The 22,679-nt window shown below is 36.8% G+C and overlaps 1 protein-coding gene across 8 annotated transcripts in view; it reads left to right on the forward strand.

Moving 5' to 3' along the window:
* The first annotated feature begins 448 nt into the window (after positions 1–448).
* Positions 449–22,679, forward strand: part of CAPS2 (calcyphosine 2) — a 30,091-nt gene continuing 7,860 nt past the window's right edge. For 3 of the 8 annotated variants that reach the window (XM_083859634.1, XM_083859636.1, XM_083859640.1), the window contains exons 1-13: positions 449–817; positions 3,145–3,191; positions 4,722–4,767; positions 4,894–5,004; positions 5,838–5,870; positions 7,808–7,966; positions 10,316–10,426; positions 14,786–14,853; positions 17,225–17,344; positions 18,450–18,524; positions 20,051–20,146; positions 20,255–20,348; positions 21,484–21,599. In XM_083859634.1, coding sequence (XP_083715760.1) covers positions 740–817; positions 3,145–3,191; positions 4,722–4,767; positions 4,894–5,004; positions 5,838–5,870; positions 7,808–7,966; positions 10,316–10,426; positions 14,786–14,853; positions 17,225–17,344; positions 18,450–18,524; positions 20,051–20,146; positions 20,255–20,348; positions 21,484–21,599 — 1,154 coding nt within the window. In that variant the 5' untranslated portion in view covers positions 449–739. Of the gene's footprint in view, positions 818–3,144; positions 3,192–4,721; positions 4,768–4,893; positions 5,005–5,837; positions 5,871–7,807; positions 7,967–10,315; positions 10,427–14,785; positions 14,854–17,224; positions 17,345–18,449; positions 18,525–20,050; positions 20,147–20,254; positions 20,349–21,483; positions 21,600–22,679 lie in introns of those variants that run through there. The other 5 variants (XM_083859635.1, XM_083859637.1, XM_083859638.1 and 2 more) reach the window with 5 other exon arrangements.

Raw genomic sequence — 22,679 nt, forward strand, 5'->3', positions numbered from 1 at the left:
AGGCCGTCTCCCCTCTGCGCCCTCAGGGGGGGCGATGCGCCCTGTCAGGAGAGACTCCGGGCCGTGCCTGGGGACGGGGCTCGGCGAGAGGGCTGTGCCCTGCAGCCCTGTGCCCTGCAGCCCTGTGCCCTGCAGCCCTGCTCCTGCCCGCCAAAGGAAAGGAAAGGGTGCCTAGCAGTGGGAACTGCTCAGTGCCCTCAGCCTTTCCTTTGGAAATGGAGCGTCTGATCGATGGAACCAAACGGTGGGCTTTTGGTTCAAAGCCTGCTGCGTGGAAGGAGGAGCCAGCCGAGCAGGAGTGCTTGGTGAAATGTCACCCTGGAGCTGTCGGAGCCTGGCAGTGCCGGGATGGTTTTCCTGAAATGCTCCCAGGGCATTGAGCGATGGAGAGGCGCCAGGCAGCAGTTTCAAGTGGAGAGTACAAAAGGCTTGATGTTGCCAAGGGGTAACAAATTAGTAATACTGGAGTGAGAAGGTATACTTAAGTGTAAGGGAAAAAGGGAGTTAAGCCTGAGGCAAAATACAAAAATTTCAACAGGAATCTGCTTAAGCATTAGTAATAAAAGACTGAAATTAAGATATGGTGAAAAAGAGAAACCAACAGCATTTCATAGCTTGGTGAAGACAATACCAAAATTCTTTCTAAACCTTTATTTTTCTCCCCAGAAGTACATTAAAAAAATACATGTATTTTCTGTTTTTCAGGGTTTTTTTTTCTGAAAGCTGTCATTGAATTTGCATGGATTTGGAAGTTAAAGGAGTTGCTACATCCCCTCGAAGGAAGGCTGAGTTGTCATTGAGGGGAAAGAAATGTCAGGTAGTCAATGGAAGGCTTGTGATTGTTTTTCGTCCTTACTCTGACATTTAAAAAATATTGTAATTGTACTTCAGAAGTAGTTTGAGGTTAAAATCCATTCTATAGCGAAGACATCTTTTAAAGAAATTATTTTTGTCAGAAAGGGGTAGTTTAGTACAACAGCTTCTCAAATGAAGGCAAGAAATTCCTATATAAACATCTATCCTAGAATAGCTGCTTAGTTGGAATGTGGGGAATTTAAGGATGAACTAGTAGTTGCAGTTAAGAGCAACTAAGGCTTCAACATGTGCTGTATGCTGCCTCAGACTGTTGGTGAAACTGGCAACAGGTGTGTCTGTTTTTGTTTTGCAAGACAACAATAAAGGAAAGCAGCCCCCAAAATATAATTGGAAAAGTCATGATTTTAGGTCGACATGAAAAATGAATCTCAGTGCTCTGTGTTCAGTATGAAAGGATATTACATTTTACAGGTATTCCTAATAGTCTATGCTTTGAGATAGGGTAACTGTATACAACCCTCACAGGGTCACTGTAGTAGGAACTTTAGAGCCAGCTTTTCATAGTCCCTACGGATATAATCTTGGATTCTGAGGGCCATTATTTTCCTAACTGCTAAAGTAAATGTTAATATTGTTAGTAACAGTTGATTTTTCTCACAGATACTGTGTACTTTATGTGCATGAACTAAAGTTAATTGCTAATCCTCCCTCAGCCCCCAAGCAACCATTTCACTTCCTTATTTATTGTGTGACCCCATTAGGAATTCTTGGAGTTTGACTGCGCCAAGTTGATGGTCTTCTTTTCAGTTTGGTTTGGAATGAAAAAAAGACCTTTTGTAAATGATAGCACAATAATGTTATAACGTTACTGTTAATGTTTTAACCAGGTTTTTGAAAATTAAATACCTGTGGACAACAGCAATGTCTGGGGCATTTAGGATAGGTTGTAAAAGAAAATAAATGTGATTTTTTCTCTAATCTCTCATTCCCCCCCGCTTTTTTTTTTTTTCCTTCTTGTGCAACTACATTTCCAAATTTAGACTCTCTAGTCCACATGATTCTTGGTAGTTTGAAAAAATAAAATTAACATTATGGTGAAATCATTTGCTTCACCCCAGTGTTCACAATGCTTTTTGTCTGCTTTCTTCCTGATTTGTTGACTTCTAGAAAAGGAATTCTATTAAGGCCTTAGCATCTAGAATTAGTTGTGCTCTTTAACTCACCACAGTTGAAATGGTACAGAAGAAAGATAAATGTGAGATGTAACGCCTAGTTTTTGATGCCTTGGCGGCCTTCGGTAGGCGACCACAGGGTGGCGGTGCTCATTCCGTGCGGAGAGCTCTCAAGCCCGGGTGCCGGGCTCGTCCTGGAGTCACTAGAGGGTGGTGTTGCCGAACTTTTGGCTCGGGAGCAGCTGTAAGGATGTGTGGCAAGAAAGGAGTTACGGTTTTGTGGTTGCTCTCAGATGTGAAGGATGTTCGGCCACTGCTGGAAATAGGATGCTGCGATGCTGAGATTTATGAGCTGAAAACTGTGAAAACAAAAATGATAGTTCTGGTTCTGAATGTTCTCGAATTTTTTTTTTTTTTTTTTTTTTTTTTTTTTTTTTTTTTTTTTTTTTCTTTTTTCCCCGAACTGGGAGGCCAGTTAGATGAATTGTTGCTTTGTGCTTCCTCCAAGCAGCCTTCCCTAGGGTTTGGTTGCTAGCTGTTTTCGGAAGGCATAGGAGGATAGGTGATGCTTTGGCTCGAGTCTTTTTTTCTTGCTATGTTCTTGCTCAGTTGAGTTTGAAGATCTGTCTGGGAGGCAGCTTTGCAAAATAAATCAAGTGAACTGCCTAAGCATCATCACGACTGCTAAGTAAAGCTGAGATGAAGCAGTTACACCAAATATCTGGGGTTCTTTGGGGTCTGAACTAGCTCCTTGTGGGCCAGCTGTGTCAGTCTTGTGGTTTTGGTTTAAGGGTTGGTTCCCAACCAGAAAGGACAATGTGACCTAAAGCCTTGTGAGCAGTGACGGCACAAAGCCTCAGGAACATGATTATTTTTAATGTATTATTAATAGCTGATGTGGATGTTGTCTGGATTCCTAATGGCTGGAAATCTTTCTGTTATGATGAATATTCAGTCTTTTAGTCTCATGATGTGTAAGAATTAGCTTTCAATGAGAAGTTTTTGTTTTTTTCCCTGTGTTAGTAATGTCTTAGTCAGGTATGTTGGACGGATACTTTGAGCCACTATTTTTAAATATTTCAGGGGAAATTGGAAAGGAGAACTATGTATTTTAATCTAGATCCCCTAGGTATGTAATAATGTGTCGTTCTTTTAGGGCTGGAGACCAAATAGACAGGCTACACACAGTCCTTGCCCACCAGAGTAAGTCTGCTTCTATTTCTGATCAACTTGTTTAATTGTGTGTATTATTAATGTTTTGCATTTGTAGTGACGTGCAACTTAGGGTTCCATTAAATTTGTCATCATAGGTTTGTTCTCTGTGATTTATATATGGAGTAGAATATTTGATGTGTTATTTACTTTGGAATTAAGTTGATTTACATTTGGCTGAGTGGAGGTATAATTACAGAATGGGTAAAGATGAAGAGACCACATTGGGTCTAACCCACTGGTCCATTTGGTCCAACCTCCCTGCTCAAGCAGAGTCATCTCAGACCACACTGCTCAGGGTTGCATCCAGATTTTCCAGTTCAGTATTTCCAATGAGGGAGACTCCACAGCCTCTCTGGGCAACCTGTTCCAGTGCTCAGTCACCTGCTATGAAGAAGGTTTTTTTTTGAGGGAACGTCCTGTGCATCTGTTTCTGTCCATTGCCTCTTGTCCTGTTGCTGGGCACCAGCAAGAAGAACCTGGCTCCATCCTCTTCAGAGGGTGTCACTCAGAGTTTACATATTTATACATTGTTTTTCTTGATTTTTAATGTTTCTGCAAAAGGAGAAAAGCAGTATTTTAACTATTGACTGCTTTTACAAGTATTACAGTAAAAAATACAGAGAAACTATTGTGAAGGGTTTTTACAAGCAATGGGAAATTTTGTTTGTCCTTTTAAAATTTAGAACCATATAGTGACTTTGGCACATAAGAAATATCTACTCTTTCAAGAACCATGATTGATAGTTTAGCCAGTTTTGTTTACTGACATGCCTTAAAGCCAATGTATGTAATTATTTTATAAGTGTGCGTGACTATGACCTTTGATTCTGCCAACCAAAGTCAAAAAATTCCAATTTCTGTGTACTGTCTGTCATGATCTAATAAAAAAAGACTGTAAAACAAGGAACTCTCTTATTCCAAGAAGCTATAGTAGAGTTGCTTGGAAATATTTGTGGTAAAATATAAAAAATACATGTTCATGGTGCTCTGCAATATCCCTGGAGTAAAGGCAGAAGGCATAGAGATGCTTTGATGAATTGGAGATGTTTTCATTTCTTTAAGCATAACAAAATACTGAGGTATGGTTGTCTTCTACTGTGTTAATCTCTAATGGAAACTTTGGAAAATTTGCATCCCAAGTAGCAATTGCTTCCCTGTTGCCTCTCTGTTGAATGATTATAGAGGAATGTTTACATGGATGTGAAAGACAAGAGTGAGGTATCCCTGATTTATGATCTTGTTGCAGTAGCTCCTGTTGAGGAGTGAGGAGAAGCCAATGTGGGGGTAAAGAAGGGTCTTTTTCGGCTGCCAGGCTACTCTGCTGCTGGGGAGGAGGAGCTCAGTGGCCACTTGCTGAGCTGAAGCTAGAGGGGCTAATAGAGATTTGCTGAGTAGGCCATTTTCCAGTTGCAGGGAAATTTTTGTGAAGGACCTAATAATAACTAATAGGCAGTGCTTTTATTGTTCTTAAAAAATAAGGGAATGTATTGCTGTTAAAATTGTTTTAACTCCCTGCAGGGTGCCATGCCTAGATCTAGGGAGGCTGGGAGATTCTGATGAAGAGGTAATTGTAAATTAAATTTTTCTCAAAAAGCTTTTAGAATTCACATTTTTCAGGAATTTATAAAAGTATCACTCTGAATATAAAACAATTATGATTGCTTTTCTTTTTTTTTCCCTGTGATTTTAGGATGGAGACTCTTACATACCGTACACTGGAGGTTCTTCTCATAGGTGCCAACTAGATTCATCTTCAGAGTGGAGAATGTCATTACAAACTCCATATGCACAGCATCAACATGTCAGTCTGTCACTACAAATATCTTTATAATATACCCCTTTAGCAGTAATTTAGAAAAGCATGCATATATTTTCTTATGTAAGGTTTTTTTTTCTTTCAGTTAAGCTTAAATCTCCAAGTGCTGTTGGTCCAAAATATTTTTAGCAAACTCCTTTTGCTGAGATGCTTTACAATATTTAGAAAAAACAATTTTATTACATAGCTTAGGTCTTTCTTGATTGATGCACTTACCCTTTTGTTGCACTTATTTTTTAAGAGATATATTAATAGTGGTAATAACAAAGATTAGTTGTAGTAAGTGTATGATTGAAGAAAAAATCCATTTTACAAACACTTTAGTATTATTTCATGGAATAGCATTTAGTTCTGATGAAAAGAAAGCTTTTGGAGTTACTTGCAGCCATTTAATGGTTTTTCCTCAGGACTGTTGTCTTTAAAACAGAACTGTGACATAAATGTTGGAATTATGTCTAATTTGTTGGTACTATTTTTATTGCTAAAATTTCCTCATCATGTTAGCTTTTTTACCCCAGGATGACTAAGAAACTTAATCACCACTAGTCTTAGGTGCCTTTTAAGGAAAAGATACTAATATTCTGGTTTACAGAATGGCCCAGATACTAATATTCTGGTTTACAGTACAGTGCAACATTGCTTAGGATCAATACCCATTATAAAAATTTTAAGAGTTAATTACCCAATTATTACACTTTCCTGAATCCAGGAAAAGAGATCTTTTGAACTCTTTTATCTGAATTAAGTATCAACAAAATACATGTGACAATTTTTTATTTGATCATGATACAACTTATTTCCTGTTTTCCTTTAAACAGGTGTCTAGAAAATTGCATCAGAACAAAATGGAGGTAAAGAAGTTGAAAAAATACAGACTGACAAAAAGTCTTTATCAGTTCAGTACTATGATATATGAACTGAAAATGTAACGTTTTAATTTCTTTTATGTGACAGGAATTAGTTTATTGGAGAAGCTATTAAAAATACACAGATTGAAAGTCCATTATTTCAAAAATATTTAACTTATGTAAGCCTAAGAAATATTCAAATGAGTGTTTTAAAAAAATCCCCAGGATTTTAACTAGAAGGAAAACCAATTTTAAATTAATTTGTACATAACCTGTGCTCCTTGAAACAAATAATATAGCAACTGGGAGGGCAGAACTCCAGATTGGCTGGAGTTCTAGATGAATCTGCCAAGATCACTATTTTGTATGTTTCCCTATATAACCAAATGGATTCTCTACTTGAAAAACAATTTCATATAAGTAAAAGCTGAAATGGTGTTTTTTTTTTTTTTTTTTGTCTTTTTAAAATAAAGTGCTAAGAATGTACTAGTTTTTAGAATATGTGCCCAACATGGGTATTTATACATGTCTCAAGATGTAACTGTGAACATGTAACTACAGATAGGTTGTTTTCCTTTCTACTGCCTTGTAAATGTGCAGTGCAGGCATGCTTCGGCTCTTACAGCCTTTTTGGGTCTGGATGCTTATAATTGCACTGCTTGCTTTATCATTTTTTTAAAACAAAGTTCATATGTATAACTGTCAAGTTGCAGGAGTGCTGATGGAAGGTTAGTGTGGCTTTGTTTCTCAGTGTCTTTCTCCCTTTCTTTTCTGCTTTCTTTTATCTCTCTTTTCTGCTTTCTTTTATCTCTTGCTTCCTTTCCGCCTTCATTATGTCTTAAGTACTGAATGCTCAATGTACGAAATGTATCTTCTGTTTACTTACCTTTTTTCTCTCTGTCTCTTTCTGTCTCCCTTTCTCCCTCTTCCTCTCTGCCTTTTATGCCTGACTTGCTCCCCATCTTTTTTTTTTTTTTAATGGCAAAGATTTTCAAGCTGTTTTAAAATATTTTAATGTATTCCTCTGAGCGGCCTTTATTTCTGCATTTCTTACTTCTGGGGCTCTGATCAAGCTTTCCTTGAGCCAGATAGATTCCAGCTTCTTCAGTAGCGGTGTAAGTAAATCTTCCTAAAATAGGTCACTTTTGGAAGAAAAATTTAAATATACTCTTATAATTCAGGAATTAACCAGGAAAGAGTTATGAATCCTCTTTTGAAGGAGAAAGTTGTCTCTTCAAAAACAAAAATCTTTTTGGTTTTTGAGAAATGGTTTTCTAGAGCAGGACCTTAACACTGTTGTTGCAATATGAGTTGCAGGTGTTGAGTAGAGATGCTAGAGAAGGCCACCTTACTTTTGTTGGCACTGAAGGGATATAACTTAAATATTGAAGGCTTTAGTTACTCAGGGAGACAGAAGAGAATGGAATCTTGGACTTCTGTCATTGCTGCCCTTTCTACTGATCCCAGCCTCTGTTGTGCAGAGCCCTGAAATGGGTATAAGGTTAGAAAGGTACTTAGCTGTGCAGCTGATATTTTTCTAAGGAACAGTGTCCCATTTGTCATCTGCCACACCAGAATATTGGAACTTCTGACCAAAAAACATCCATACATCTATTTTCAGCCATCTAAAAATCAAATGCCAGTATTTCCATTTTAGTAATAAGGCAGAGCCACTGAATCTGACTTCTTTCTTTAAAAGTGATGTAAAGCCATTTGATTGTGTATTCTTTAGACTTTAAAATGGTAGAATTTTCAGAACTCAATGAAATTTAAGCCTGAATATGCAGTCCTGTTTGCATTTTTTTCTTAAATTGAAGCATCATATCAAGAAGTTTCAGACACTATACTGGATAGGAACTAAAAAAATGCTGTACTCATTCAGTAGACCAGCCAGAGGCTTTTATATTGATTACTTACTGCTTTAACATTCTGTTTTGCAGCAGAAGACAAGACCAGAAAATCTGCCATCCCCTACAGACAGATCCAAACTGATGCATGGTCAGTATGAAGCAGGTACAGAGAAAAAATATGAGCAGCATCCTCAGAGAATTGCAGAAAAGAAAAAAGACCACCTCCAGTGTCCAGACACCTCAATAAAGGTAGCTGACAAAGTAGAAATTGCATTTTTTAATTGCAGATGTACATCACTATTTAATTATGCTGTTTGGAAAGGTTTGTACATGTATGTCATTAATTTCATGGTTTTATTGTAAAGAAATAAAACTCTGTCATTTAAGCATCTAATGTTGAGGTGGAAATAAACTGTAGGAAGGTTGTTTCAGTTGTTGCAGAGTGAGAAACCAAAGTGCTCTGATAATTTATGTATGGTTGTATTCTCTGGTAAGAAAAGTAACACTGATCTTCCTAGTGCATCTCTAGCCTGAGCCTGAAGATGAGCAGATTGATAAGCAAGAACTTACAGCCTATAAAAAGAGGAGAGACAGCAGGAAGATCTTGGTAAAATGTTATTTCCAAAACAGAAATTCATTCAAGCTTTTTATTTTTTTAAATCTAGAAGAATTTTAATTAATATTTTGTAAATTGGGACTGTATATAGGACTTAAAAAAGGAGAAATTAAAGATTTAATCTGTTCCTTAGAGAACTGTTAACACTGAAAATGCAAAGGAATGTGGGGTTAAAACAATGAAAGCCATTATCTATACTTTTTGCTTTCATTCTCTATAAGATTCAATACAGTTGGACTGCAAGCTGTACTAATTCTGCCAGATTTCTTTCATATTTTTAAATTAAGGTGCAAAGAAGGGAAGATGAGTGGAGAGAAACTGGAAAACAAAGGGGTGAAAAACCCCAACTTTTATCTTGTTTGGAAGAGATGGCAGAGGAGAGTGGTTGAACAGGGAAAGATGCATCATTATGGGTGTAAGGAGGCAGGAAACCTAAATAAGCAATAGCTGGGAGGACTGGTTGAATGCGAGATTCTGCTGAGGGTAGATGACCATTTAAGAATCTTAATGGAAAGTTAAGTATGCAAATGTTGATGGAACATATTGTGCTCATTGTTTTTCAGAGAAAAGCTTTGTGATTAATAAAAATGAGTTTACTGAATTTACTTTGTTAACATACAGTAGAATAAAAAGGGAATGTTTTCCAAAAGAAAGATTATTTCACTTTTTTTAGATAGCTTTAAAAAAACTTTCTCCTCATAGTTGTGCTTCTAGTAATCAGGTAAAGGAGAACATGAAAAAACCTAATTAAAAACATTCTGTGAATAAAGGTGAATGAAAATAAAGTTGAGATATTTTGAGTTTAATTTTATATTTGGTGGCAGATAAGATTTTCTGTTCTGGAGATTTTTATAGTTTTGTTTTTTTTCTTTTCTAAGATTTCACTCTAATGTACTGGTCTGACACTCATATCATCTGTTTTTCAAGGAGTGGCTCCTTTATATGCATTACTGCCAGCCTATCAAAAGGGTATTTACAGGAGAAGCCAGGTTAATATGGAAATGAAGAAATAGATGGCAAATGTATACCAGGAGAGAAAAAGCAGGACTGGCTTTTTTTTGGGTTCCAAAAAGATACTTGCTAAGCACTAGAAGCATGTGTGTTAATTCTTCTCACAGATTTTAATATAATGTCTATCAGAGCATTTTTTTTAATGTTTGATATTATCACTACCTGATTAGATGAATAGATCAAAATATTTAAATACACTTGTTTTGCTTGATTGTGGAACTTGTAACAACCTTTCTTTTCTGAAAAGAAGGTGCCCATGGAGGAGATTGCTCACACAACCTACTCTTTTGATTTCTTTCCTATGTTATCTCCTTCCTGAGTTCTGTAAATATGTCCTCTATCCTTTTTTTTTTTTTTTTTTTTTTCCCATATTGTCCATGTAGGAAATGTTTCTGTAATACCCTGGGACTGATTTACAAGTCTATTAGAACCAGTAGCATGCTTTGGCTTTGCCCTGTCTAGGCTGTATTTAACTTCTTCACTGGTCACAAAGCAGTATCTCTACAGAGAGCTTTGAGCTTTATACCTAACAGCAAATCCTCTGCTTCCACTTGGCTGTTCCTGAGCAGAACAGAAAAAGGATGAGTTCTTGTCTTCTCCTCAGAGATACTAAAGTCTGCTTTCTCCGACTTGCTGCTATTTTTTCTCAAAGCTGGTAGGAACACAGTATTTTTTGAGATTTTTAAATTTATTATTTATTTCAGTATGAATGAAAACTGGTAAGTATTCAAAAGATACAAATCTTGCTCTCTAGTCTTTCCTTGTAAGTTCAGTTTCTGTAGAAAGCTAGGCTTAAAAATAATTCTCTTTTAATTAGCTTGAAGTGGAAGAAGTAGACACTTTAAAAAGTAAAGAAGAAAGAATGTAGTACTTCTAAATAAATTGCTGAGGAAAACATGTATGGGTTTTTTAGTTTGTTTTTATTGCAATTAATTAAATTTGAGTTATAAAGAGTATGTATTTTTGTGTAGGGTACACAGCTTGAAGATGGACATGATTTTCTTGATAAGAAAGCTCTCCTGCAACTGTGCTATACAAACAAGCCTTATGATATGCAGCCAAACATAAGGAAATCAGAAGCTGTAAGTATTTGGACTGGTGTTATGCTGCTAACTTCCTAGATGTAGAGAATGGCTTCCCAGATGTTCAACAGAAGTTATGCCTTTGGAAATTTGGGTCTAGTATGTAATTGCACCCATTGAACTTGTGAATTCAAACTTTTCTTTCAATGGGAGCTGAACTGAGCAATCCAGTGAACATTTTTAAAATCTTACCTGCAATGTTTGTATTTTATGCAGTAATCTATATAAATAAGAACACAAATTATGAGTAATATATACAGATACATTCATACAACTAAGAATAACTGAGGTAGTTGAGTGAACCTAATCATAATGTTACATTCAGTGTCAGAAGTTGGACTTTGATGATCCCTGTGGGTCTCTTCAAGCTCAGGATATTCTATGATTCTATGATTTCCTCTGATATGTAGCTTTGAACTGAGCCTGTATTCAATGGTCCGTGGATTCCATAATTCCTAATATTAGACTGAGTCAGCAATGACTTTGGCTGTGTCTTCAAGCTCTAGAGATGGAGCTTCTGCAGTGTCTCTAGGCAACATCTTCAGGTGACATGCTATTCTCTGTGTGAAGTTCTTCCTGTTGTCCACACCAACCCTCCCAAGGCTCAGTGTGTAACCTTTATCTCCTGTTATACTGTTGTCTTCTGTCAAAGAGAAATTGGTTCTCTTTTCTTTGTAACTTCTCTTCAGAATGCCTCACAGCTGCTGGTTCTGCAAACTATACAAACCCAAGCTCCCTTAGCCTTTTCTTTCAATTGGTTTTGCTCTGATCTTTTATCAGATCCTTTCTGTGGGAAGGAGGGGGCCCTGAAGTCTGGAGGCCAGCATGGACTCACTAGCATACAGAGAGGGGAATTAAAACTTTCCTTACGTGGATGTACCCAATATGCTTCTTTAATTTCTTGCATAGATGTGAATTTTACTCCTTTAAAGACTGAACAATAGGAGTCTTGCCCATCTGAGGCCAGGCCTTGAATTTGAGATCATTTACAGTGATGAAGCACCTTGATTTGATATTGCATGATTCGCTATTTGCATATGCAGAGTGATGGCTTTTATAACTGGTTTTTGAAGATATTGCTGAAAAGGGTTATTTTGAAAGCATTCTGACTTTCTCGTGGGATATTAAGCCATGAGAAAATTTATGATTTTTTAAAAGTAAATAGTAATTTTAATTCATTTTATTTTCTTGTCACTATGCACTGATTTTTGCATCATTGCAAGCATTTATTTGATTTGTAGTCTTGTTGAAGTGAATGCGATGTTGCTCTACTGAGGTCACTGTTAATTTTCGTGATAAAATCTTTTGAGAAAGTACTTAAGCTTTTATTTTTAGAATAAATTAAAAAATCTATACTATTGGCTAAAGATAATGGAAAAAAGTCTTGAAGTATCCCCAGAGTATCTACTTAATGCTAAAGCAAGTACGGTGAAAGCCCTGAAAAAGCGAGCAGTGCAGAACCACAAAATAGAAGATACTCTGTAGCTGCCATGCTTTAAAATAAAGCCAGCAGGTGTCTGAGCAAGGTATTACTGGGACCTTCAGAAGCCATTTTGTTATTCATTAACACTCCACACAGGCTGACTCTCTTTTGAGGACCATCTTAGGTTCTCCTAGTTTCAGCTTCTGATAGTGGTAAAATACTGGAAAAACTGGCAGTAATAACTGCATGTGTATTAATTCCATTTTGTATATGTTGCCTCAATTGTTGGCATTTCATTTTAAGGTACTGGAAAATCTTGCTCAAGAATACTTAGTGTTAACATGTCCTTTTACTGTAATCATGACAAAAAAGTCAAATGTTAAAGTAGAACTTCTCTTTAATTTCTGTAATTCGGGATGAAAGTTCTCTACTGGGGTTCTGCAGGGCTCCATCTTAGGCCCTGTGCTTCTTCAATATCTTCATAAATAATTGGACACAGGACTGGAAGGGATACTGAGCTAGTTTGCAGATGATACAAAAGCTGTAAAGAGCTGCTGTCTTTCTCGAAGGCAGGGAGGTCCTGCAGAGAGCCCTCAACATGTGAGAAGGCTGGACAATCTCCAACCACATGGACTTCAACAAGAGAAAGTGCTGAATTCTGCACCTGGGACAGGACAACCTTGGATGTATGGACAGACTGGGGAATGAGATGCTGGAGAACAGTGCCATGGAAATGAACCTGGTGTCCTGGTCTGTGGCAAGTTGAACACGAGTCAGCAGTGCCCTGGCAGCCAGGAGGGCCAACCCTGTCCTGGGGGGCATCAGGCACAGCATCACCAGCTGGGCAAAGGAGGGGATTGTCCTTGTCCCCTCTGCTCTGCACTGGGGCAACCTCACCTGAAGTTCTGGGGGCAGCTTTGGGTGCCAGAATATGAAAAAGAAATTAAGCTCTTAGAGAGTGTCCAAAGAAGAGCAACAAAGATGGGGAAGGGTCTTGAGGGGAAGCCATATGAGGAGCAGATGTTGTCACTTGGTCTGTTCAGCTTGGAGGAGACTGAGGGGAGGAGACCTCAGTGTGGTCTTCAACATCCTCATGAGGGGAAGAGGAGGAACAGACCCTGACCTCTTCTCTGTGGTGACCAGTGACAGGACCAAAGGGAATGACCTGAAGTCGTGTCAGGGGAGTTTTAGGCTGGATATCAAGAAAAGGTTCTTCACCCAGAGTGTGGTTGGGCACCAGAACAGACTCCTCAGGGAAGTGGTCACAGCACCAAACCTGACAGTTCAAGATGTGTTTGGACAATGTTCTTGGGCACATGGTGTGACTCAGGGATGGTCCTGTGTGGTGCCAGGAGTTGGACTGGCAACTTTGTAGGTCTCTTTGAGTTCAGTTTGTTCTGTGATTTTTTTGATTCACAGTCCGTTGCCAATAGATGTCGTATATAACCTCTGAAGAAGACTGTTTTTTTATGAATGCTCATATTTTTACCAGTGAGAGCTGCTGCAAGTTCAATGTTTGCCTCTGCCCTCTTCATTTTTGTAATTTCATAGTATAGCTTTTGTTTAAGAGCAGAATGGAAGGTGTTTCATGAAATATTATGTTCAGTGACCTAATTAATATTCGATTGAAATTTAAGGTGTAAGGTTTTCTTTGTTTGTTTGTTTGTTTGTTTGTTTGTTTAAAAACATTCTTTTCAGCATGCTAACTGGTTTGGATCTATAAGCAAGGGTTCATGGAATATGTTATAACAAATACTGCTCTCTACGATTACTGTGTCCTCCTTTACATCATTCTTTTTAATACTTCTGTTGCAACAGTTAATGGGTAAAGAATCAGTAACTCAGAATAAATCAGTTGGGAATAACCAACAGCTGGTCTGGTGTTGCATTAGTTATTTGAATTTTTTTGATTTGACTTTTTTTTTACTAGTGCCATTCAGTATTTATTTGAAGATAATGAATTCTACCCATAACATCCCTGTAGAATTAGGAATTATGTCTTTTAGGTACCTGGGAATTTTCAGTTCTTTATCCACATCAATGCTAGATCTCTCTAGAATTTGCTTTGAACACAAGACCAATTAGAAAAATATCTTAATTCTTTGGTTTCAGAATATCTAAAAAAATGTAAGGTTACATAAAACCCCTCAGTAACAATAATCTCTATTTTCCCATATATACTTTTTTTTAATAAAAGACAAATATAAATGCAGTAAAAAAGTTCAGAAATATGGAAGATAATGAGAAATGCTGAGGCCTGGTTATTGCTGGTGGTCTCCATACTATCCTGGGCCATCCTCTTGTGCTCTGTTTTCTCTCTGTGTAACAGATAATGATCAAAGCCTGCCCACTTTACAGTGAATGGCACAAGGTTATGATTCAGTGTAATTCTAATAGAAATAATAAAATCATGTTCAATCCCCTTTCCCCTTTAGGATGATATTTCCTGAAAGGTTTTTCAGATTGAACCTGTCTCAGCAGAAAATTATTGTGGCGTGCAGGAAAGAAAAATCTTGCAACTGAGACTAAGTCTTAAAAGAATTTTTTTGACTAAATGTTGCTGGAGGTAACATTTTATTCTCTTAGTTGGAATCTGTGTCACCCGTAAAACCTGGAATAATGTGAGTCTCCTCAGGCTCTGTTGTACTTACAGAATGTATGGGAAACAATACAGAAATAAGGATTTTGTCTGTCAACTTAAATACTAGAATTCTGTATTTATTACAACTAATATGCATAGACAAATTGAGTCTGTAGCAGAGAATATTATATGTCTATTTTTTATGCAAATAGAACTATATTAAAAATGTAAAAAATTATTAATTGTGGCATGAGTAAGTTTGTGACCTCTGAATGTTCTCTTAAAGGGTAACTTAGTACTTGAAGTGCCTGCTGTTATATATTTCATTTTTTTCTCAGCCAGTTTTTCATTGCAGGAGGATGTTGCTGCAGAGAGGAGAAAACAGGCTGTTGTAGAACAAGTTATGGTGGATCAATTATGTAGGTAAATGAATTTATAATGTAAAATTTCAGTTTTCCCTACAATAGAATTTAGATCTGTTAGTGTTTGGCTTTTCTTGCTTAAGAGCAAGAAAGTTTTGGTCATCTTGTTCCAAGTCTTATGAAGCCTTATGAAGTAGTATTATTTGCAAAAAATCTTTAAATGAAAAGTCTTTTTAATGCAACTTAAAATATCAGTTTAAATTGCCAGGTATATGTTATTTTTTTTCTGGAAATAATTTTTAATTTTGTACTTGAACCTATTTTGAGGTCTTTACAATAGCACTAGCTCTTGAAAATAGCCCTCTTGTACCTGAAGAAAATAAATGGATGCCTGATGTTATAAATTACAAGTCCTCAATATTTATTGCCCTTTCTAAAAATCTTAGCTTTATTAATATTTATTAATCGTTTATTAATACTGACACAGCACCTTTCAGTCATAAAGGAGTGTTATACCAATGCTGGGCATGTAGGAAAAAAAGGCAGTATTATAAATTGAATTGATCCAGGTTGTTCAGTAAGATCGCCTGCCTTCATTGCTATCCCTTTAGCTTCAAGAAAGCATTGCTTCTGTGCAGAAAGATCCCTCTATTTTAAGCATGCTTTAATAATTCAGGGCTTTATGCAAGCTGTCTGGTTATGACAATATAAGAAGATGCAAGCTAGTTTAATATAGTTTCATGTTACTTTGCACTTACTAAAAATTATCTGCGGGTATGTCTAGCTTATTTTTCATTCTGTGCATAGTTTACAATCTCTAGAGTCATCTACACTGATGTTCCAGCCCATCAAATCCTAAGATTTTGAGGTTGAAATTTTGTTGCACTTCACCATTTTAGTTTCCTTTGTTTCTGTTACAATGGCAGTTTAAATGACCTATATTGTTTAAAAATCTATTAACACTTTTACACTATTTGAAAGATGACATGACAGGAAGATTGCCTGAGGGAAACAAGACTGTCATGAAACACGATGTTAAATTCCAATTTTAATCCTCATTTAGCAGGATTAAAATTATGGAACTATACAGGGTAGAAACCTCCAGTTTTCAGATAAGTGCTTGGCCTGTGTCATATCCCTTTAAAGATTATCACAGAAGTGATCTTAAAAATATGCTGGTTATGTCGAAGTGTTTCTGTACTACTGGTGTCGCATTAAGCATCCAGCTTTATGCATCTTGGATCATGGATGCCCATTCTGTATTTAACCTTCTGGTGCTGCTTTGCCTTATTTTTTCCATGTATTCCTTCTCCTACTCTGAACTGTTCTGTTGATAATATCAAAACAATATTCAGTAGTGCTGCAGCTGCATCAGGATAAAATTTTATTTTAAAAATCTCTCTGTTTATGTTCCAAATATAACTCTGCCAGAATTTCTAAACAAATTGGTATCAGATATCAGGATGTTAATCATAAAAGGTTAGTTCAAAACTGTTCCATGAAAAAAAAAAACTGTTAAAGGAAATACAAAAGTGCTTTGAATATTTTTTAGTAGAACAAATCTTGCAGTTAAATCAGTGTAACTGATGTGTACAAAGATTTATCTGTATAGATCAGAGAGCAATTTAAGAAAATTATAATAGCATGCGAAATTATTTTTTCCCTTCTGATAACCATTTCAATAGCATAACAAGCATCTCGTTTATTTTTGAAGAATCTCTTCTTTTGCTTATTTGTTGAATTGATACTGAGAATATCAAAATGTTCAAAACACAGAGAATATCAATATGAACCCAATTAATCTGTTTCTTTTCTGCTTGTTGGGACTTGAAGATCCTCTCAGCTGTATAGTTAGCACTTTGAGGGAAGAAGTGCAAATGTTTTTGTTGGATGACAGATTGAATGGGGCCCTGAGCAACCTGGTCTAGTGAAGGCTATCCTGCCCCCAGCATGGGGGTTGGAACTGGATGGTCTTTAAGGTCCCTTCCAACCCAAACTATACTGAGGTGATGTCCCTGGCCAGTGCTAGTTATTGATACCACTGATATTGGAGGGAGCCACGGTTAAAAAATATCACTGATGGAGTATTTATGGAAATAGTAGAAATTATGAAAAACACCACAACCCTTCGTAATACTAAGATTTATTTTATATAAAGATCTATAATATATACTTTAAATAATATGTATCTGCATGTAACATTACTACATCGCAGTGCACTGTCAGAATATTATTGTATATGTTTGATTTTGAGAAATAGATAAAAACAAACAAAAAATTAGGCCCACAAATTTATGGAAGCTTAATGGATAACTCCAAGATTGTATTACTGTATTATTCTTGGGTGTTTTCTTTCCTGCATAAAAATATGTAAGACCTGAAATTCAACCACACTAATAGTCAATGGACTTCTCCCTGCTCTTTGTGGTCAGGGCTGTTATAAGTGATCCAGAGCAGTCTACAGATTCTGATGCTTGCAAAGCAGCCCAAGGACTTCTGGGAGCTGGGATAGAACCAGTGCGCGTTAGAAAAAGGACACTCCATGAGACAAAGTAAGTTTATAAAAGTAAATTTTCTGCTGTATATTTTTTTAGCTCTGTGAATTCTGTTTGCCTTTCCAGATGTTCTGGTTTTGGCTTGGATCCACCAGCTTCATATGAGGCCTTTTTTGTAGCTTTCCTGTTCTTGTTATTGCCTAATGGGATAATAGGGATCTTTTTATGTGAATTCTCTGCATATTATTATTGATTCATAGAATTTATAAAACCTGAGAGAACATTGTTAAGTTTATATTGATACTATTCATCACAAGGATTTACCAGCCTTTTCCAAGTGGTTGGATGCTTCAATCCTGTCAATATCCTTTTAGAGATTCCTATCCTTAGGTGTATAAATTGCATAAATATGCATCTGTAAATGCTAATGTGGATCTTCACAATATAATCATACTTTTCTTTCATGTTTTGATTTCTGCTGCAATAATTAACCCTATTGGCATTTAAATGACATTCCTGGACTGTCAGCATTGAATTAGTCTCTCCAAGGACTTAAATAAACCTGAGGAAACGCTGTGATCCGTAAAATTAAATGAATCTGCAGGTCTGACTTTTGTTCTGTTAATTTTTCTCAACATTTAACCAAGCATTTCTGCTTTGTGCATTTTAACATCCCACTCTAGAGTCTTTCTTATCAAATGTCATCTTGTATTCCGAAAAAAAGGAAAAAAGACAACAAAAGCAGTCTCAATTTCTTACATCCATCACATAGACAAATCTCCATTTCTGGAACTAGTAATAGGGCCAAAATAAAATATTTAGGTGGGTAAAAAAGCCCCAACCTGGGTATTTTTGCAAGAGAACGCATTGGTTCATGGAAGTATGGTGAGTGGTAGAGGAAAGGTTAATTCTTTATGTAAGTGCATGTAAACAAAATTTCCCATTCATATCTATGTTCTCTGTGAATGTACTCTCATATTATATAACAGAACGCTTTACAGCTCTGAGTTGCTTTCTAATTCAACTACAAAGGATCATCTCCTCAGCCAGTTGCCAAGGATACCGTATTTCATGGCTTTTACTGTTTGGAAATGGTTGAGTTTTATGTAACATTTATCTGTGGGCATATAGGTATCATTACCATGCTACATTATTTTCACAGAATAAGGACCAAATCAGGACTAACTGAGAACATGCTCTCCAACAAGCTACGCTTTGATAGTAGGATTATATCTAGGTAATCACAAATTTTGTGAAGCTTTTCAGTGCTCTGAATTTGTGAATGAGGATTTCTCTCTTGAATTGATTAATTGCACTGAATGTTTCTGCTCCCTATGTTGAAGAAAAACAGTATGTATGGCTGTCTATGTGTAGTACAAATTTTGACATGGCTAATGGATAGTGGCTTTACACTCCCATTGTACAACGTTAAGATCTGTAAGCAGTGTTATTTTACCATCATACCCATAGCTCTATTCAGGACAATTTCCACAGGGGCTGTGTAAAATAGTGCTTTTAGCTGTTGCATCTCAGTTGATTAAAATTATTTTAGCATTATCTTAGGTGTGGCAACTACTATAAGTAGTAATGGCATAGCAACATATTCTTAGCTCCTTATGTATTAAATTTTAGAACGTCTTTGAAACTGTTCTGATTTGAATAGTGGTAGCATAAACATATTTTTCAGTTTTGAAAGTGATGCTTTTCTGCAGCTGTGAGCTGTATACTTGTTAGACACAGCTGAGAATTCAGCAACATACTTCCATATACCTCAATGAATGCAGTAGTCCCGGTGTATGTAATCCTTTAGTTAATCAGTGAAAATTATATTGGCATATTAAAACATGAAGCCTTGAGAGGTGTTTTTAGCATTATGGAAAACGGAATACTGAATTAAAATATGTAACCAGATCCTCAAGTTGAATTTCATGGTGGGTTAGAGAAAATAGTCAAAGAGCTCTTCAAAAGAATAAATTTCACAGCATGCAACATTGGAAATAGAGCAGCCTTGAGGAGAAGAACTTGGGGTTGCTGGTGGGTGAGAAGCTCAGCATGATTTGGCAGTGTGCTCTTGCACCCAGGAAACCAACTATATCCTGGGCTGTGCCAAAAGAAACATGGCCAGCAGGGCAAGGGAGGGGATTCTGCTGCTCTGCTTCTCTCCCATCGGGCCCCACCTTCAGTGCTGGGTCCACCTCTGGGATCCACAGCATGAGAAGGACCTGTTGGAGTGATCCACAGGAAGGTCACAAAGATAATCAGAGGGATGGAGCACCTCTCTCATGAAGAGATGTTGAGAGAGTTGAATTGTCCAGTCAGGAGAAGGGAAGGCTCGAGGAAGACCCTCTTGCAGCCTTCCAGGGCCTACAGGAAGGCAGCAGGAAAGTTGGAGAGGGACTTTTTTAAGGGGTGTGTAGTATAGGACAAGGGAGAATGGCTTCAAACTAAAAGCAGGCGGGTTTAGATTAGATATTAGGAAGAAATTCTTTCCTGTGAGGGTGGTGAGGCACTGGAACAGGTTGCACATAGAAGCAGTGGATGCCCTTTGTCTGCAAGTGTTCAAGGCTACACTGGATGGAGCTGTGAGCAGAGTGGTCTAGTGAAGGTGTCCCAGCCCATGCCAGGGGTTTTGGAACTAGATGATCTTTAAGGTCCCTACTAACTCAAGCCATTCTGATTCCAAAATAAATGTTACTTATGTTTGGGGCGAATTGTATTTATATAGATGAAAAACATAAAGGTGCTTTTCAATTTCCCTTCTAGAAATGGTCATGATGCTTGTAGGGAGTTGATAGGATTCTTTTTTGCATGTGACAAATCCCTTACTATGTATGAATTTCGACAGTTTGGAAAAAACAGGTAGGATGAATTACTTTTTTAACGGGTTTTAGAAAAATATATTTCACTGTATCTAAGAAGCTTAAATAAATTTAATTGTTTTAGTACCAGTTTTGAATTATTTCACAGGACAAATGCCTTGCCTTTCATTCAGAAGGGATTTTATCAACATCAACGTGGAAAAAGAAAGGGAAAAGCTTATGATTTTAGTGACTTCTACATTGTAAGTATTCTTCTGCTGAATGTAAAACTTTTTTTTTGGAGGCAATATTTGGATATTTGAATTGTAAATTGTGATCTAGCCTTCCAGGAAGACCAAAAATCTTCCCCTTAGTGACATTTTTGAATTAAAGATTTTCAGAAGTCTGGATTGTTTTTTTTTTTTGTCTGTCCTACGTTTTAGAGGTTCTCAGTTTAGGTTTCGGATTAAGCTGTAGTTTGCAGTTTTCCCTCTAGAGGGCACAAGACGGCTGACAGTGTGGGCCTTTTTTGGACGAAATGATCCACTCGGGAAGGGGAGTCCTGGCGAGGAAGTAGACCAAAGACCTTTGCAAGGTCTGCTGCCATTTTTAACTTGGAAGCAATGATTAAATATTTTTTAAACATGAAGAAATTGCAGGTTATTTGTTTTTAACCTACAGTTTGAAATGTAAATGCTGTACTTCTGTACTGGGTAAAGTGTTCATGGTTTATAAATATTTGAGGAGGTTTTCAAGTATAGACTGTTTTCACCAAATTCTTCATGTGCTCCTGCAAATCTGAAGTTTACAGGAAAAACCTTGTTTGTGAGAAATGTAGAAAGCAAAAGAAGTCAACATTAGTTTTTAGTGTGTTTTGTCTAATCACATGCCTATCCTAACTGCTTACATAACCACCTGAGAATTTTGAAGATGAAATAGATGAGTTTATAATATGGAAAATAAAGCTACTTGTTGGGATTTTCATATTTTATTGTCATGTGTATTTTTCCAGCCTGCAGATGGAAATGTGTTCTGAATAAAGATGCATCCAGAAAATATACTGCATCGAGTTCAGTAGCTCTTTGGAATGATGCTGTGTCTGTTAATCTCCATATCTGCAATCATGCTTTCTGGGCTGATATTAAGATATGCAGATCTCTCAAAGTCCAAGTGGTTGAGACCCTTGCACAGTGACAGTGTCTCTGTCTCCTCCTTCCAAATGCATGAGTTTTGGAGACTTCATAAACCAAGCATACCTAGATACTACAGTTAAAGCTGCGTTTTTTTATTCGTCTCACCATTCTTTACTTATAGTTTGCTGCTTTTCTTTCTTTCCTCTTCCCCTCTATTTACAAAATACACGACCTATTTTTAAATCATTGCGTGCTTTACCAACAGGGAGCCAATCTGACTTTCCGAAGTGTTGATCATAACCTTCCAGAAAGTGTTAAGCAGAACCCTGTCCTCACCCTTCGTGTGATAAGTATTGATGAAGCAGCTATGGATTATCTAAAGTAAGTGCTGCTAAATAATTTTCAAATTGCTTTTCCTTCCTTAAGAAAAGAAAAAAAAAATTTGAGCTCCTAATACGTTATTACATACACTGCAAAAATGAGAATCCATATTTAGGCTGTTCTTAGGAAAAATTAGTATTAGATGTTAGAGGATTTTTTGCATAGTTCAATAACTTCCTAGAATGGTGAAGAGTAATTTTATAGTAAGAATTTAAATGCGAAGCTGTTCTATTTGCTTTGTTTAAGGTCGCATATTTTTATATACAAATCATATACCTCCTGTGTTTCAGTTTGTGCCCATTGCCTCTTGTATTGTCAACAGCCACCACTGAGCTGAGCCTGTCTCAGTTTTCTTTACTCCTTTCTGTCAGGTATTCATACTTGAGGGTAAGATCCCTCAAGGCTTCTTTTCTCCAGGCTAAACAGTTTCAGCTCTCCCAGGCTCTCCTCATATGTCTTATACTTTGATCCCTTCCTGATTAGGAAGAAAATAATTTTAATCTCAATTAAATATGCTCAGTATCTAAAGACTACTTTATTAGCTGAACTTGACTATTATTTTCTTTCTGCAAGTGTTTATGCACATGAAGCTTGTTCTCAGATACGGTAATATTCACTTAAAGTCCCTTTAGACTGAAAGCTTTGCAAAGGAGCCATAGTAAGCTAACAGTGAATAGAACAGTAAATTCAAACTTAATTGGTTCTGGAACTGTACAGTTGTATGATGCTTCGTGCTAATTGTTCCCTCTTGGCAAGGTTTCAGTGAAATAAAACACAATATAGTTTGATTTCAAATAGTTTCTGTAAGACAATTTACATCGCAGAATTCTATCATTCAAATAAACAGCTTTTTCTTTCATTTGTTGCTAATCTTATACCTGTGGAATTTGGAGTTGAACCAGTGTTTTCTCTGAATAGAAGAACCAGAAAGAAGACCTGTACAATGGTTTATAATTTTGGATTTTGTGCTACCTGTGGTGGAATAGATTATTTCCTTTTTTATACTCTTTTTGTATTCTTTCCATTAGGGTCTGTATTTCAGTCTGTCTTTTTCTTCTGTATGAAGATGTTATTGAGCTC

Source organism: Zosterops lateralis (assembly GCF_965231275.1).
Source record: "Zosterops lateralis genome assembly, chromosome: 4".
Lineage (NCBI taxonomy): Eukaryota > Metazoa > Chordata > Aves > Passeriformes > Zosteropidae > Zosterops > Zosterops lateralis.